Here is a 17395-nt window from a genome sequence, read left to right as displayed (position 1 = left end):
ACATGTGGCATGGCCTCTTCACTTGTAAATGAGTGAGCTGGCCAGAAAGTTTCAATGCTTCTCTAGTGAGTTGTGAGTACAGGTTGACTGTTTATTTTTTCTTTTGAATGCATAAAAAAATATACAGTCAAATATAAATTATGACCTTTTCTCACTCGTCCCTTCCTCCCTTAGCGATGCTACTCTGTTAGAGGTATTTTCAAAGAGAAATCATGTCCTGAGTTACCGTTTCCCCCCCTCTTTGTATTTACAACACTTGTTTTGTACAATTGCAGTAAGTGAAGTAGTGCTGCAAGCAGCTTTGATTTATGGTAAGTAGCTCCAGCCTGGCTTCCCTGATGCATGAAGCTCCTCAGTACAAGGTACTGATCATTCATGACCGGTACACAGGAATGTCACTTGGCCACAGCATCATTTACAGCATCGTTCTTTCCTGTCATGGACTTTATTGAGTCAGAGAGGGAAGTGAAAGCATCCATCGCCTTCTCTCGGAAGGCAGCACCAGGAGCTCTGCGTAGGGGCGATTTGGTATTTCTAATGAGAACAGAAAGAATCATTTTGCAAAAGCGTTTTATTGACAAATGTTCCCTGTCTCTTCCAAGTCAGGTGTATTTTCCACACAAAATACTTAATACAAATGTGTTTTCAAATTACTTTATAGAGATAGGGTACTTACCCAGCTAACCCACCAAAAACCTCTGTGACGTAGGAATAATCCCCTCCCGATTTGGGGATAGTGACTCCCAGTTCAGCGTAACATAGCGAGCCAAGGGCAGCCACCCCGCCGCCAAGCACCCAAATAATGAGAGCGAGTCCCACTGAGCCGGTGTGCTCCAAAACTCCTTTTGGCGAAATAAAGATCCCAGAACCAATGATATTACCTGGAAAGGACAAAAGGTTTGCAGTGAGGTAAAAGAAAGTGAGAAATGCACTTTTTTTTTTTAATTAAAAAAAACCCACAAAACCAACCAAAACAAACACACAGCCCCCACCCAACCAAATAAGACCCCCCCATCAAACCCTCTCTTCCAGATTTTGCACGATTGTATTTTATCTGATTACACCCTGGGGAAGGCATTGCCATTTATTAGCAATCAAGGACGGTAAGCACGTGCTCAGCTCTGCTGAAGCCCAGTAAGACTCGGGCGAGCATCTGCATTTGCAGCTAGCAGTTTTGCGGCACAAACGCAGACAGCTTGCACAACTGTCTGCTATCACCCACCATGCCCAAGTATTTTATCAGAAGGAGTTAGAAGTGTCTTTGTAATGAAGATTTTAATCTCCTGAGGGGAATCTAAACAAGGCAAGGCCCATCTTCAGGGGGGCTGGGAAGTAAAAAAAACCCCCCACACTGTAGCATTATCTATAATGTAGGGACAAGGGTTGCTCTTGCCAGCAGGGCAGGTTTAAGATTGTGCTTGAAAAGTCATCTCAAAGTCTCAAATATTAGAAATTAATTAATGTTTTATATTTGCAATACCTGTGCAGCTTAGTCATCACCCACAGATTTTTAAAGGGATATTGTGGGGTGACTGAAATATCGGACAATGTGGACTTTGTGCTACTAATTTTGTTTGATTAGCCTGTGAGCCGAGGGAGTGCTGGGTGTAGAAAGGAGTGCTGGATATCACAGATGCTCTTTGTTTGCATGGGGCCAGGGCATGGCTGTCCTCCCAGGCCAGCAGGAACTGCTTTGCAAGAGGTGCCTTGTAGCTGCTCAGGATCTGGAAGGAGAGGTTTTTGTCAGGCTTGGGACTTGTTGAGCAATACCCAAATAGCACTCTTTTCCCAAAAGGATGTGAAGACCTGGCTGTCATAGGACTCTGCTGAGGGCTTTCTTCTTTTATGAATTAGTATTAAAATCCTCCCTGACAGAGTCGAGTTTCAGCCTATGTTGTTGAATAGCATTTCTTACCAGTGTAGACATGAAAATAGAATATTGGATACTGGTCGTTAATGAGGTATTGTCACCTAAACGAGCTTCCCTGCAGCCTTTGAACCTGCGTGTCATCAAATCTAAGCTCTCTTCCTCTCCACTGCTTTATAAATGCTTTTTGGCTCACAATGTATAACAAGCTCCCTAAACACATCCAGTTATGCCAAATTTTGCTGCGTTTGGCTTCAATTCTGTCCTCACGTTTCTTAAAGCAGCTCCTGGAAGCGCAGCTCATCCAGCCAGTCTGCCCTGGTTGTGCTTGTACATAGCTGTGTGTTTGCAGCACACGTGTTGAAGCAGATACTCTGATCTGTGGTTTGAAATGAAATTAAGGTGGAAAATAGACAAATCCAGCAACTGATAAGCTGGTGGCTGCTTCCCAGCAAGAGCGGGAGGCTTGGAGGTTGCGGGGACAGCCCTGCTGCTGCCGAACCCCTGCAGGATTGCCCAGATGGTTTTGGGCTTCTTGGAGCAATGGGCTGCTTGTGGTATGAGGGTCTCGCCACAGGTGAAGCCATTCCCTGACTATTAAAGCGTTAGTATAGCACTGCAGTGGCAAACCAGAGAATCTGACTAAATACAACAATATGTAATGAAATAAAGATACATTCTTGGGATGGGGTGGTGGGACGTGTGCTGTGCCTTTTCTGTTTGCTGGCATGCCAGTTTGTGAAAGGGCACTGCTGTGTATGAGGGCTGTGTCAGGTATAAAAGCTGGCTTTTCAATATTACAACTGAACCATGTTACGAAGTGCCCCCAGGCAGCTCAATCTGCGGTGCGGCGGCTTCGAGTAAGGCTATCTGAGCCTAGCAGTAAGGAAATATCGGTACAGATTAAAGATACTGATGCAGGCCCCCCACAAGTTGCAAAATTGGTTTTAAAAGGCATGATGTTGAAAAAACCTTTTTTTCAACTTTTTGTTTTAATTTGTAAGCTTTGCCGCTGGCCGTGTTCCCCTGTGTAAGAGCCCTTCCATGGGTATGGGCAGGCCAGAGTCATCTTCTTTTTAGATGAAAGCTGAGAGCCACAGCTGCCATTTTAGGAAATACACTGAATAGCACCAAAATTTTGATAATGCCTTTAAAGCAATGTTATTAAATTTTATATCATCCCTGAAAGCCACATAAAAAGAAAAAAGATTTGCTAGTGTATTGTTAAAGGGCTCAGCAAGTGACTTCTGTGGCTGGCTGGTCTGGCTCTGCGACCAGTGCTCAATCTGCTCTTCAGCGCTCTCCCACAGAGGACACTTTTTGGACCACCGCCATGAGGTGCCTCCATACCAGTGACACGGGGGACCCTCCCGCTACATGGGACACCATCCTCCACAGATGGGTGCAGCGCTGCACGAAGGCTGGGGCCATCTCAAGGGGTCTTACTTAAAAAGTGGCAAAATGCCAGGCAGGGGCGGGTTTGTATTCGGGAAGGAGCTGCATGTGCAAGGAAACTGATTACAGGTTGACTCGAAGTCTATTTTAAATGCTCCTTTTGGCAGGGAGGACAGCTGTGCAAATCTCCTCCCTCTCTCCCCTGCAAAGACGGGCCCTGGAGCAGGGATGTCCCTTTGGCACTGGAGCTCATGGACGGAGAAATGGGAAGGTGTAAGATGGGTGGGAGCAGGGAGATTTGCAAGGGAAAGGGAACAGCCAGCTCTGCTCACCCACGCTCTTCCCTCCTTCCCCTCCGGAGCCGGTGGCCAGGTTGTGCTCAGCAGCTCCCAGTCTAGAGACTGTAAAATAGGATGTGAGGGATGGAGGTTTACTCTGGAGAGGAGCTGAACAAGAGAAGATAAGTCTGCAAATCTGCAGATGATGTTTGTAAGGAACACATTTTGTGTGTGTGTGCATGGGCTGCATTTTTTAATGTCCATGATGCACAGATAAGGTTAAGCCAGAAACAAATGGCTTAAATGATGATGGAGGAGATCAAGGGTAGAGCTCAGGAAAATCTTGGCAGTGTTGAGATGTCAGCCATGGAGGGAGGCCCTGAGAAAGACTGAGGCATTTCCCACCTGCGACCTCCTGGTGCAGCTGGCATGGACAGCCACCAGGACCAGAAGCACTTTCTATGCATTTAAAAAAAAAAAAAAAAATCAGATGAGGGATGTAGATTTTATCAAAACTAGATCATACTAGAATAACAGTAAAATTAAATATTGTTATCCCTTAGCTGAACTAGCACAGGGAGCCCTAAGCAATGCTACAGCATTAATCACGGCAGCTTGTGCTGAAGGAATGGGTTTTGATGCAGATGAGTCGCACAATATTATTCATGGCACTAACAGATTTGTTCTGGGTCTTCCCTACTGGGAAGCTACACGGCTGGAGTGGAGTGGTGAAATCTTTCAAGAAGATATATGAGGAGTTAATGTATTGCTAAAGCGTACATAATACTTGATAAAATTTATGGGGCATTTTGGTCATAGTTTCTCCTGCTGGCTGAAGCGTTGCAACATATTTAGAACAAACAAGCTTTGCTGGAAGACTGCTTGTGCCCTGTTCAAGAACTGTAACAAATCTTGAATTTAAGCTGAAAAAGAAATACCTGCCTTAGGAGTTTAAAAACTGTCTTGACAGTCTTTGGGACTGCTGTGTGCTGCAGTTGTAACAGTGATGCATATGGAAGAGGGTCTTAAGTTATAAAGGACCCTTAAAAATGTTCCGCTACCTACCAGCATAGATACCTCTGTATCTCTGGTTTTCATAGATCAATGTACCTGAAAATACTGCAATTGTGGGAGGAGCTGGTGGTGTTTTGGGGAGCATGCTGAACTTTGGACGTACCACTTTTCACCACAATAGATTTGTAGGTTTTAATTGCCTCTTTGGGATGGGACAATATTCCTTTCTGGCAAGCCCAGCACTGAACAAACAGGAATCTCCCAAAGACAGAATAACCCATAAATGAATCCTCTGGCTCCTCTCACGCAGCCTCCTTCTGCTCAGTGCTCTCTTTCACCTTAGCTCAGGTTTGCTGCTATTTTTGGCAGCAAACAGCAGATGCAAATACCCATCCTTCAGCAAGCTCTTGGCTGGAGCTTCCACTCCCACGCTTTGTGTCACCTTTTCATTGTGTCAGCACGTGGAGAAAGGATAAAATCCAAACACAGCGTGGCATCCCCCAAACTGATAACAGATGAGAAATCCAGAAAAATCTCAAAGCTGACGTGCAACATTACAGCGTGGTGTCTCTGCAGACCTGTGCTGCATGGGGCTGATGGAGTGACCCCCAAGCGCCGCTGTGGCCTTCATGCTGGTGAGGGGGTGAGAGCTGACTGTGTGCCTCGCTTTCGGTACCTGCTCAGCTGCTTCGGTGTGATGGGCAGACCTGCTGGCAGGCTGGGAAGGGTGGGGAAATGGGGAGATAAGTGGCGGCAGCCCCGTGGGGAGCAGTGTGATCAGGCCATGCTGCGATGGACCCAGGGAAAAGAGAGACAAGTCCTGGAGAGGCGTAACCGCAGAGATAAGGTGGCGGCAGTCGTCTGGGATGGCGGTGATAAAGTGCAGTCTAAATGCATAGACAGATAGTCTACGGTGTGTGTTTTTAAATGCTTGCACTTGGCACTGTCAAAGCCCTGAATCTCTCTGTGCTTTGGGTTTCTGCCTATAGGAAAGGGTATTGCTTGTCCTCGGCAGCCCGGCTGACGGGCAGTAAGGGGCATCGGCAGCAGGGCTGTTACTGAAACCCAAATTGCTGCAGGGAGGAGACGTCCATGGCATAGCGTGACTTAGAGTGATGCCCTCCTGTTATGGCAAGACTGCCAAAGCAGTCTTTCTCATGTGCAGGTCTGTATTGAGCTGGAAATAGCCTGTACTTTTTTTATTTAAGGATAATGCTTCCCGGGTGCAGCTACCTGAAGGAGCAGGACAACCTTCTGGATGGTCCTTTCACACAAACATTCACAGGATTTTTTTGTTAAACTAAGTAGTTAATCATATTTTTAAAAAATCTGATGTCCTTCATGAATATGATAAGGCAAAACTCTTTTCCAAAATCATTATGGATTTCCTATTATTTTGCTCTTGCAACATGTGCAAAAGCCGTATCAGCAGGAGTGGAAGTGCTACACCCCTTCCGACAACAAAATGTTCTTATGGAAACCTGCCACGAATGTGGTAAATGTGCCTGGGAAGTACCTTTGCTTCACTCAGCACAGGACATGTCTAAAAATAGATATGGTGGAGATGATGAAATGCTCTATGAAAATGAGATGTCAGAAACTGCCTGATGAGATGCAGAGTTTTCAAGAGGTCTCGTGTTCCTCAGCAGAAGTTCTTAGACCAGAAGACTTAGTAAGGCAGGTGCTTTGTCTACAAATAGGTATTTCAAAGCAAGCCTCGGTTAGCAGGAACTGCAGGGAATTTGGTGAGCAACTCTGGGGCAGAAAAGAAATTGGCTGTGCAGTTCAGGGAGACTGTCATTACTATGCTCACCATGTCGGGGATAATTTGTTTCAGCTTTACTAGTGCTGGTACTCCTGATACTCACTGCATTTATTTATTTTTTTCTTCTAAGATGTGAAGACATGGAAAAAATGAATTACTTCTTGTAAAACAGCCACTTCCTCTGCTTCTTCATGGCCTCTAGCAGAGTTTCTCGCTACAAAACCACCTCTTTGAACCAAAAGGAAACTAACGCTTGAATTTCATATCTTCAAGCCACAGACATATCTTACAAATATAATACCGAATAGGGTGTCTAGAAGAAAAAAAAAAAAATTTCTTGTTGGTAATTGTACAGCTTTAGCCCTCCCTGGGAGGTATGAGCCAGTTACTGGAAGTTGTATGACCAACCCCAACAAATCAGTACTAAGTAATCACAGTAAACAGCACCTCATCTAAAAAGGCTAGATTATGAACTTCCCATGTGGGAGATGTTCTCACCACCTCCAGATCAAGCCTAAGGAGGTACTGATGCATTCACATAGCAGAATTGCTTGTGCGAGGCAGATCCGTACTCATGTTGTGGTGCCGCGTGCCCCAATGCATTACGCCAGCCACAAAAGCGGAGGATGGAGAGAGACGGAGCCACATGAAATGGGGCAGGCGAAGTGTGCCAAGGAGGGGAGAGTGGGATGATGAGCCTGAGTTTGTCTCTCTCTGCTGGCTGCGCTGCCTTGGCATGTGAAAATGTTTCTGCTAGTAATAATAATAATAATAATAAAAAGATACTCACTTTCTAAGCCCTCTCATATTCCCAACCTTAAGCAAGTATCAGTTTTCTGCAGGACAGAAGCTGTCCTCAATCCAGCACTGTATTGTGTAGCACCAATGAGCCTTGAAAAGACATCCTGCAAAAATACTGACCTCTGGAACGCAATCCTCTTTCTGCTGTAGTCAAGTCGAGAGTTTGTAAAAGATATTTGAGAGCCTTGAGCTTGACAAATTCTGTGAATTTATTTTTTTGCTTATTCACAATAACAGTGGTCTGTGATAGGGGTGAGGAGAAAGTTAGACCTCACAGCTATGCCTGCTTGATGTTAAAGAAAAGCATTTTTGTTCTTCACTTAGAGAAACTGGCCCACAGAATTGCTAAGGAGCTGCTCATTGGTGTGAAAAGGTCACTCTGGCAGGACTGCTAGAACCAGCGAGACCTTGGGTGATCTGCTCCCACACTGCTGGTTGCACACATTCACCAAGATCCTGGGGTGCTCTCGCTCAGCTGCGCAGCACTGCTGGAGAGTTACTTGACTGGAGAGGTGAAAAGACACAGCCATTTCTTCACTTTTTTTTTCTTCCCCCTTTCCTATTTTTCTAGGATGTGGAAATCACTCTCAACATTGTCCAACCCCCCCCCCAAAACCCAACCAACACCATAACACTGGATAAGATCTTAGAAGTGATATATTTCAGGCTATTTTACTTGCCTTCCGTGTTTTGTAATTTTTTTTTTTTTTAAGGCTTCATGGTTCAGATTTTGACAGTTTTCTAAAACAACTCATGAGGGTTAGGAACATAATTTTTAAACAAAAGCCAAGGTTCTAATCGAATAATACCACTTCAAGAATTATTGTGAAAGGGGTGTATTATGGTATATATGGTATATAAATTGTGTATGTGGTACTGTAATCTGCTGCTGGGAAGTCTTATCTGCGACTGGAGCTCAGCCTGTCCTCTGTGAGCCACACTCACAGCCCAAAGGGCTGGGGCAGCTGCAACCCGGTGTGCTTGATGGTGCCACCGAGCCCGCTGGAGGTCGGACAAACCCAAACCAGCTATTGTAACATGGCAGTGAAGTGGGTACAAATCGAGTTCAGTCTCTCCTATCAGCCATGCTCCATCTCTACCGACTCAGTGGAAGTGGGTCCCACACCAGGTTTTTGCCGAACAGAATGCCAACCCCCCCGTCCTTTCAAATTTCAAGTCCTTTATCTAATTATGTTTGGGCTCTTTTGTGTTTGTAATTTTGACACTAAGACCGGGCCGTGAGATGGGGTTTCCCAAACCAGTCACTCACACATGCAGCATGTGGTTGTGCTCGTAGGTCAGCACCTCGTGTAGAGCTAAACCATTCAGGAACCATGGTACTGACCCGAAAATCAGGGTATGGGGCTTTACTGAAAAATCCAGTGTTTTCACTTTGCCTCTGGCTTTTGAACTATGAGAGTGCATTTGGGATCAGGTTTTGGTGTTTTTCAACGTAACTATGGGAGCTGAAACTCATCTTTTAAACAAAAGCTGAATTCTCATTAAAATACTTTGAGAACTGCACTTTGAAGGAAAACACTATTACCATGCTTGTGAGAAAATAAAGGGACCTGGTAATACTTTGCGTATTCACTTAGCATGCAAAGTCCTTAGGGCATCTTTTATTTATCTGCAGCGCACAATCCATGCAGACTGTAGAAATAATGGATCTTGCAGCCTGTTGAAAGTATTCAGCAGTTCTTTTGGAATGGCCTTACTGATTGTATTTAGAGACCATATTTCTGATAAAACTAAGCAATTTCCTGTGTGGTTAGCAAAGAAAAATATCACTCATACCTTTTTATTGCTTGTGCATTTCTTTAAAGATCTGTTGTACATCTGAAATTCTGAATGGGACTGTAATATGGACTAGAAATTTGTCTAAGCAGCTCTTCCCCCTACAAAGTGAAAAGTTAACAACAAAGAAATTCTACACCTTTTTTTTTTGGCCGCAGTCAGGTAAATCACTTTGTGAGTAGTTGTTCAGTGAAGGATTACAGCAGGGAACATTCCCGGAAAACTGTGTATGGTTCATGAGCATAAATCCTGCCAGACTCCTGCTTTCATCAAGTGCTGTTTACTGTCCTCAGGAGATGGTACTCCAAAGCTCAAGGTGGGTCACCCAGCACTCGGTGGCACGTTGCAGGTAATGCTGCAGGGAGGTGCGATGTTCAAAGGCAGCCTCTGGCAGGGAGTGCTGGCAGGGGGAAAGCCTGCATTACCCGGGTGTCCTGCTCCCTTCAGCCTCACTGCGGAGGTGCATCCCATGTTTATTGAGTCAGAGTAGGAATTAGTAAGACAGTAGTCAAACACAGTGGTCAGCATCATCGAGGATTATATCCCCAACTGTATATTGGGTGTTTCAGTGCTACAGTTGTAACAGATGGTCTGAGTACGTGCCTGGATATCTCAGCTATGAAGGGCAAGTCCAGCATCCTTTCTCAGTGCCAGTGTGGGGAATGTAAGCTGTTAATTGTCACTTTTTTTATGAAGCTGTAGAAAATGAGATTTTTTTTTTTTAATGACATGTTTGAGACCAACCTGGTTTCAGTTACAGCTTTCTTTTGATATATTGGTATATTGTATCCTCAAGAGCAGCTACAGACTGTTTTCACTGATAGCTGTGAATAGAAGAATAATCAAAAGTCTACCCATCCTCTCAGGACTTCCACATCTAAGTAGACATTGTTCAGGCCAACAGGATGACAGTCTGTGTCATTGCTTAAAATAGCTCTCTTATAAACAAATGCTGAAGCTTTGCATCCTGCCTGGGAGTTAATAAATAAATACAACTTATTTGAGTATGAAATATTGTAAAGATTTGGGATTACTGTTTAACAACAACAAAAAAAGCTTAGTCAAAACGAATTGTGCTTTACAAATTGTTTAAATCTAAATTAAATATGAGGTGGATTACCTCAATAACAGTGATGATGTAACTCATCGTGGATATTTATTTAGCAGAAAACTGCTAAACTAAGCAGCCTCCAGTCCAGCTAATTGTCAGTTACTAATTGGCTCTCAGGAGTTAAGCACTCCTAATTGAGGACACTAGAGACTGTTTTGATTGTCACTGCCTGTTTGCGAACTCAGGGCATGACACACCTACAAAACCAGCCAAGAAGTAACATGTGTAGCTCATAATTTTGGTGCTAACTGGAAATCTTGTGGCAGCACAGGCAGTCCCACTGGCTCTATTTATTTACAGTAAATAAACTTGCCACTCTGCCCTGGCTGACCTCGGGCTCTGCCCTGACCCATGTGCCAGCAGTGCTGGCGGTGCGATGGCTGCCATGCACCAAGGCTGTGCTGCAGCACTTAATGGGATGGATGAGCACAAGGTGCTGAGCAGCCTTTGCTCTGCTCCTCTCCAGTTTATTAACAGCAAATGTAGCATTTAATACAAGAGATTATAAGTGCCCCCCCCCCAATTAAAATACAAAGGGTAGATGAAGTTCTGAATCAACAAAGCAGTCAGGCCTAAAAAAATTACTAGGCTATAGGGACTCTGCTGAATTAAAAGCAGCAAACACTCCAAGTGCATTTTCTTAACCTCTAGTCAAGCATGAATTTAGGCTATGTGGCTGTGTTTTAGATATTTCACGTAATGGCCTTGAACTTCTTTGCTTTTAACTAGCATTCAGAAAAATCTTAATGAAGAATGGATAAAAGGATCTATAGAGCTTGGCATTAAAATAATAGCCATTTAACTTCATATGTGAGTAAAAAATGTAACTTACTGCTGTACCAGTGGAAAATGAATTATGGCTCCTAATATGCTTGCAAAAGAAAAACTGAAAAATGGCTATAAAAGTAACAGTGATAATTTAATGTCTACAGGGATTGGTATTTAACAAAATTAAATGATCTTAAAATATTACTTCAGTTCAAATATTTATGTTAAAATTCCTAGCAAGTAAGAACATGACCAGTCATTATAAACTGCAATTCCAGCATTCCAAGTGGATTTTACTGGGTTAAGAATTTATAATCTGATTATTAACTTTAAAGATTTTAAAAATCAGACTACTTAAAATACTGACAGAAGTGTTTTCTTTAACTTGTCGTAGATTTATAAAGAAGGTATTTGCCTTTTGAGCACTAAAATACAGGTGTAACCCACGAGGACTTGAAGAACCACGTTTTTCTAACAATGAAGGCGTGCACAGAACAGAAAACTGAGTAAAAGAAAGTAAATATTTCCGGCGTAACTTTGCTAGTAATAACCGATGCGGTCTGACAGAGGGTGTGTTAGTCTGTTTCGGTACTAGGGCTAGATTTTGCTATTGCATAAGGTACCGTGGAGGTTTGTCAATCATTTTAATGTTTGCATATTAAAATTTACTATCCCTGTATTAAAACGAGCGGCAGCATCCTCAAGGGGGTACTTGCAATTTATCGTATTGCCTTTTTACCGACTAGAATATTTACTAAGCCAGGCTCGGTTTCCTGCAAACCCGTTCCACTGGAGAAAACCAAACAAAAAACCTGTCATGAGCGCAAAACCCCCCAGACCCACGGTCGGTTCCCCCCCCCTCCGGCAGCCGGGGTGCCGCGGTGCGGGGGCCAGGGAAGGCCGGCAGCCCCCGCCCCGCCCCGCCCCGCCCCGCCCCGCCCCGCGGAGGGCAGCCGCCCGCCGGGCGGGCACACCCGCCCCCTGCAGGCCGTGCCGGGCATCGCCCCGGCCTCCGCGGCGGCACAGCCCCGCCGGGCCCCGCCACCGGACCGAGCTCTCGGACGGCAGGAAAAAGGCGGAATGCCGCAGGGCCGCCAGGTGGGAAGCATCAGGGATTGAACGCGTCCTGCATTTGGCTAGGTCGGGGAGCTGCAGCGAGGCTGGAGTATCGTTCTCAGCCTGAACTTTAGGGAATATTCTTGTGGCTGTCACGTTTTTGGTTTGCTGTTTTCCCCAGTGTTACTGTGATCCACCTGTTTGCGAGACGATTGTACGTATCCTTCCCTTGAGAGAGAGGAACCTCTGTTTTCTTGTCTTTCATGTTTTCAGAAAATGTAAGACTGATTAAATCGCAAAGAAAGAGCACTGACGAGCAGAAGTTGGAAGCAGATACTACTTGTACGTGAAGGCTGCATGGTGCTGATTTTGGGGCGTGTTAGGCAGCTGTGTTGCAATTAGATGAAAAATTCACAATCTAGAGAAGAGCAATCAAAGCAAATTTGTGAGAATTGCTAACCTCGGTCTTCCCGGGACCTTTAATATATCTGGGGCCATGTGCAAAGTTCTTTAAAAGAAGTAAGCTGCACATCTGGCTCTGGCTTAAGATGTATAAACTGTTAATGACGACTGTTAGTTTGGAATCACTTTCCCCTAGCAGTGCAAAGCAGCCTTAGAGGAAAGCAGTACTTGCAAAACCTGCAAGGTACATTTATGGGACTGCAGTACTTTGCTGTTTAGCTGAAGCCTGCTGGTTACCGTACAAGGCTGACCATGCTCAGACTGTTAGTAGCCCAACCTCTGCCAACATACCCAGTAGCTTAAAACCAGAAAATGGGATGGTTTGAAGCTTCTACCTTTCTGAAAGGTGATGCTCTTTTATCTCCTCTTTGTAAAATTAGTAATAATTTGTCAATTGCTTCTCTTCTACAGAAGAAGGCCAGCCAAGAGAAGCTTCATCAAGAAAGCTTTTAAGCCTCTGTTTTAATAATGTGATTGTTGCAAAATAATCTGCCACTTGAAGAGCATTCAAAGGATGTTACATTGGCAGGTGCTCACTGTACTTGTAGGAAGGGCACATCTGTACTGTACTTTTGCAGAGACCTCACTGCAAAAGACGTGATGTGGGATATTATCAATATAGTACTTAGACTAAAATGCAAATGCTCTCTTAACCAAAAACATCACTGGAAACTCTGATCTGATTCTCTGGCTTGCAGGCATTGTTCAAGAGCTCTCCTGAGTACACATGTGGGCATACACTGGGTATGATAGATTCATTTACCAATCTGTGTGTTCAAAATTGCAGGGCCCAGTTGAGAACCTGGAAGGAGGCATGGTTGTCCCCATCAGTCAGTGCTGGTCCCCACCTGTGTAATGCCTCCCTGCGCTTGAGACCATTTAGAGGATGTGTGCAGAGGACAGGCCTGCACTAAGGTAGATAAATGGTGAGGAGATACTGGGGATCAGGCCTCTTAGGAGCATGTGAAATAATAAAGAAATCGGGTGTCTGCTAGTGCATGGTTTTATTCCATTTTATTTGTGTAACGCTGCTGCAATGTGTTAATATCAAAGGAGAAGTTAAAGCCTGTATGACAGTATTTTTGTCGTTGCTCTAAATTGAAAACTCCTTTTATTCTGCTAATCCTTTCACCGGCTGCAGGCTCTGCTCTTTTCAGGCACACAGTCCATTGCTTTATTTCCTGCTCCTCTGTTCTGACTCTTGTACTTGGTCTGATTTCTCTACTTCCTTAACTTCTGACTTGTTCTCCTCTTCTCTTGCCAGTGTTAGGATATGTGGTCTGCATTTCATTACCATGGAAAGCAAACCTCAGCCTCCTCTGCCCTTCTCTATATGCTGCAATGAATACCACAGATAAGGCAGAAATACTGGGAAAAGCCTTCTCCTAGGGACTAGGAAGCATTTTCCTTGGGATTTTCTCAAAGGAGTAACACTGAGTGAGCTCCAGCACGCTGCCATGCTGAAAGCAGCATATATAGTAGTAAGGCCGTGTGTCCAGGCGAGGATTACTACCAGCCACCTTTGCTGAGCTTCATATTGCACCTTCCTTTTCTGCTTTCTTCCCTCGCACCAGGGACCTTGAGTAGGGTTTATGGCAGGGCAGTGCTGCCAGGTGAAGATGAGAGGGTCCCAACAGAGAGCTGTGGAGCAGTGCTTTCTGGTGGGTCCCACTGCATCACCACTGACAGCATGGCAGCGGGCTGCAGGGAACAGGGGCTCAAACCACCCCCTTGGCTGTGGGACTTCAGCACATAAAGCTGAGCTACTGTGACCCTTGAAGCCAAGCTCTCCTGTGGTGTTAGAGAAGGCTTCAACCCTTCCACTAATTTCCACAGAGAAACTGAATACCAAACCTACCTTAGTGGTGTAAAAGGGATGTAGATGAAACCCCTCTAATGTTCCTAAAATCCCTGGGTTGCCCTGGTAAGAAAGTGCAGCACTGCACACTGCTCTCTATAAATAGTGCAGCTTTGTGCTGTATTAGCCCTTGTTATCTGTCCGACATCTGTTTTCTGTGCTCTCTGGACCTCAATATCCTGACTTGGAATTTCACCTGCAAATGGCAGAAATGTGTCATTAAATCCCCCAATGTAGAAACGAGCAGTTCCTAATGCCCTGCCCTGCATGCACACTGGAGGAGGTGGGGGTCTTCTCTAGGACACCGTGTGACAGAATACTACCAGATAAACCTGATTTTAAGGAAAGCAACTGATAGTGGAGCAAGGTCCCCCCCTGCAGCAGCTTAAGAAGCAGATGTCAGCCCATGCAGCTGATTTAATGTTTGTCCCTTGGCTGAGAAATCCTCCAAGTGACAGCTGTGCCTCTGGGACAGCTCTCATGGTGCCCACTGCACCTGCAATGACTTTCAGTATTTATCAAGAAGAAAAGCAATTACAAAATGCTGCTCTAAAGCTCCCCAACCTAGCTTTAATAATGACCAAAGAGTTCAGCTGTGTCAGGGAATGCTGTGGGTCAGATGAGGACAGTACAACAGATACAGCTTTTTGCCAGCCCAGACTCTTTAGCCCTACTCATTCCAATGGCAGGGACCCTCAAACCATCTTTGAAGCATAACTGTTTCACAGAAAATGCTGTGGGTTTTTTTTTTTCCTTTTTTTTCTCCCCCTAGCTCTATTCTTCTTGCTGATTGTGACTGAGCATGGTAAACAGATTACTCGAATAGTCTGGAAAATTTATCAGCAGCTGCTGCCCAGTGGAAAAGCCTCTTCCTGTCCATTCCTGAAAGCTGTCAGTCCTTGTGGAAGTATCATCCTTTGCCTAATTAGAAAGATGCAATAAAAAGGCAGTATGCAATTTCAAAACTCACACAGTACACTAATACAAGTGCACAGGAAGATCTTTTTTTTTAGACGAGCGTAGGCTCTAGTGGAAGAAACCAGCCTGGAAACTGGCACAGTCTCCCTGACCCCCAGCCTGCTCCCCAGCCACTGTGGCACCTCCCTGTTTACCTTGCACAGCATCACTCTGCAGCTTTTTGCTGGGAAAAATGTTCCTCCTTGAGAATTAAAAACTTTGTTTGCATGCACTGGGGCCCTTTCAATGCCCAGCTGTGGCTACCAGAATGCACACGTCAGCTGTGTTTGCCGCAGGGCTCTGCAGCAGCAAAGGCACATGAAGGGGACTCACAGGGTGGCATTACAGGAATAAGGAGGTCTGGAGAAGACACAGCTTGAACTGATTTACTCAACTGTAAATAAGGAAAAACTTAATTCCCACTCTTGCCCTTGGTTTTCCCTCAAATTATCAGGTTTTACACCTCCTGCTCTGACCCCACAAAGATGAGCCCTACAAAAGTGCGCTCAAAATCCTGCCAACTGGTCAATTTTTGACCGTGCTTATGTAGCTTCTTCAAGCCTGTGACAACATTATAACCTGGGATCCGTTAAGAAGAGCATCTCTAAACTAGACATCAGTTGATCCTTAATCTCTGAAGGGGTATTATGGGAATTTAAGCATGTTAAACTTTAAGGTAAAGCTTAGTCCTCAACATTGTCCTGAACAGTAAAGGAACTGAATCCTGACAGCGCCTTCCTGAATTGAAATTCCAGGCAATACATACTTAAACCAAAGCAACATGAAAATAGCAGTAACCTGCCTTCCAAATACACCAACTGTTGTGTTATAGATCAGGTTACATTATCAGGAAGAAAGATTGATTAAGAATCTCCTACAAGCTCTACTGCCACTGCCTCGGATCTTACACAAACCTTATTTTGGGTCCAGATGTAAACAAGACATGAGCCTTTAGCAAAGTTTGCTGCTCTTGCAGGTTTCACAGCTCCTTTACTGGAAATCACTCAGGCTCTCAAGTTTACATTCTTCTGGTTGTAAATCTGAGTTAGCAAATTCTGGTGTAGTTAGTTTTACCTCTATCAGCATAGTATCATTACACCTCTACGTGGCTCTGTCTCTGTTCCAGCAAAGAATACAAAGATATGCTTATGTTTCACTACAGTTGAAGAACTGAGGTGGGATTTAAAAGCAAAAAAGCCTATTTATGCTTCCTGGAGTGTGCACAACTATTGCACAATGATACTTGATTTAAAGCTCACACCTAATTTTAAGTACACTTTAATAACTATCTCAACCTGAGTTTAAACAAGATTTACAAATACTTACCAGCTTATTATACACTTCTACAGGCATCACTTACAATGCTGTGTTGCTGTCCTCATGGATTTAGAAATTGGTGCTGACTTGTATCTTGACTTTGTTCACTTTAAAATCTTTTATTATTTTTAAAGAATACATTTAGATAATTTTACCAACAAGAACTAGAAACTTCTTCATTTCCAAAAGAAATGGTAGCTTTTCTTGAAACTCTTAAATAGCTATGATCTGGGAGTTTAAGGAAAATGCCAGAACTGCTGTAATATGATCTCAAAAGTTAGCAATATTACTATATAACTTTCTTTTGTGCATATGAATCCTATATTAGCAAATACCACAACTATGTCTTGAAATATCCTTAGAATTATTAGCCTTCATGTTGCTCACTGATGTCTTTATATATCAGGTTTCTCTAAGCAGTTGACCAGCTGTATAAAAATTTCATCCAAAAAAGTCACTCCTTCCCCTCAGATGGAAAAACTTGTTTACAGAATGTCTTGAGTATGAAGAAACATGGAGTTAAATTAGCTAATCCTGAAAAAAACAGATTAACGCAGATCTGAACATCCCTGCCATCGCAATGTATAGGGCCCTAGTTATGATACACTTTCTATTCTACTTCCGCCACAGATCAGAGATGTTTGATTTACCTTGTTTTTCTTCTTTCTCAGTTACCTAAAACAATAGACTTCTGCTTAAAGTAGGTTCTTTATAAATTTATAGATGTCACTTTACAGAAATTTTGTCATTTGTTGCCAGGTTTTTCAGTTCTGGTGCTTTTGAGCAGCTAAATCTCAGCCAAGAAGTCCTTGGACTATCTCAGAAGGCCACAAAGGGAAAGGTAGAGATTTCAATAGATGGTGTTTTCAGAGACCTGTCTTCAGGGAGGTCCTGCGAGTTGGTGGCTGGAAGTGAATTTGCTCCTCTTGGCCTCTGTGTGCCGCTTTCC

General features: G+C 44.0%; 1 protein-coding gene across 1 annotated transcript in view; it reads right to left on the bottom strand.

Annotated features, from left to right (window-relative positions):
- The window catches only part of SLC7A10 (solute carrier family 7 member 10), a 45388-nt gene that overhangs the window by 16782 nt on the left and 11211 nt on the right, over positions 1-17395 (bottom strand). Inside the window, 1 exon segment of the mRNA XM_069793489.1 lies at positions 677-881. Coding sequence (XP_069649590.1) covers positions 677-881 — 205 coding nt within the window.

Source organism: Haliaeetus albicilla, chromosome 10 (genome assembly GCF_947461875.1).
Source record: "Haliaeetus albicilla chromosome 10, bHalAlb1.1, whole genome shotgun sequence".
Taxonomy (NCBI): Eukaryota; Metazoa; Chordata; class Aves; order Accipitriformes; family Accipitridae; genus Haliaeetus; species Haliaeetus albicilla.
This window is presented reverse-complemented; position numbering and strand designations above follow the sequence as displayed.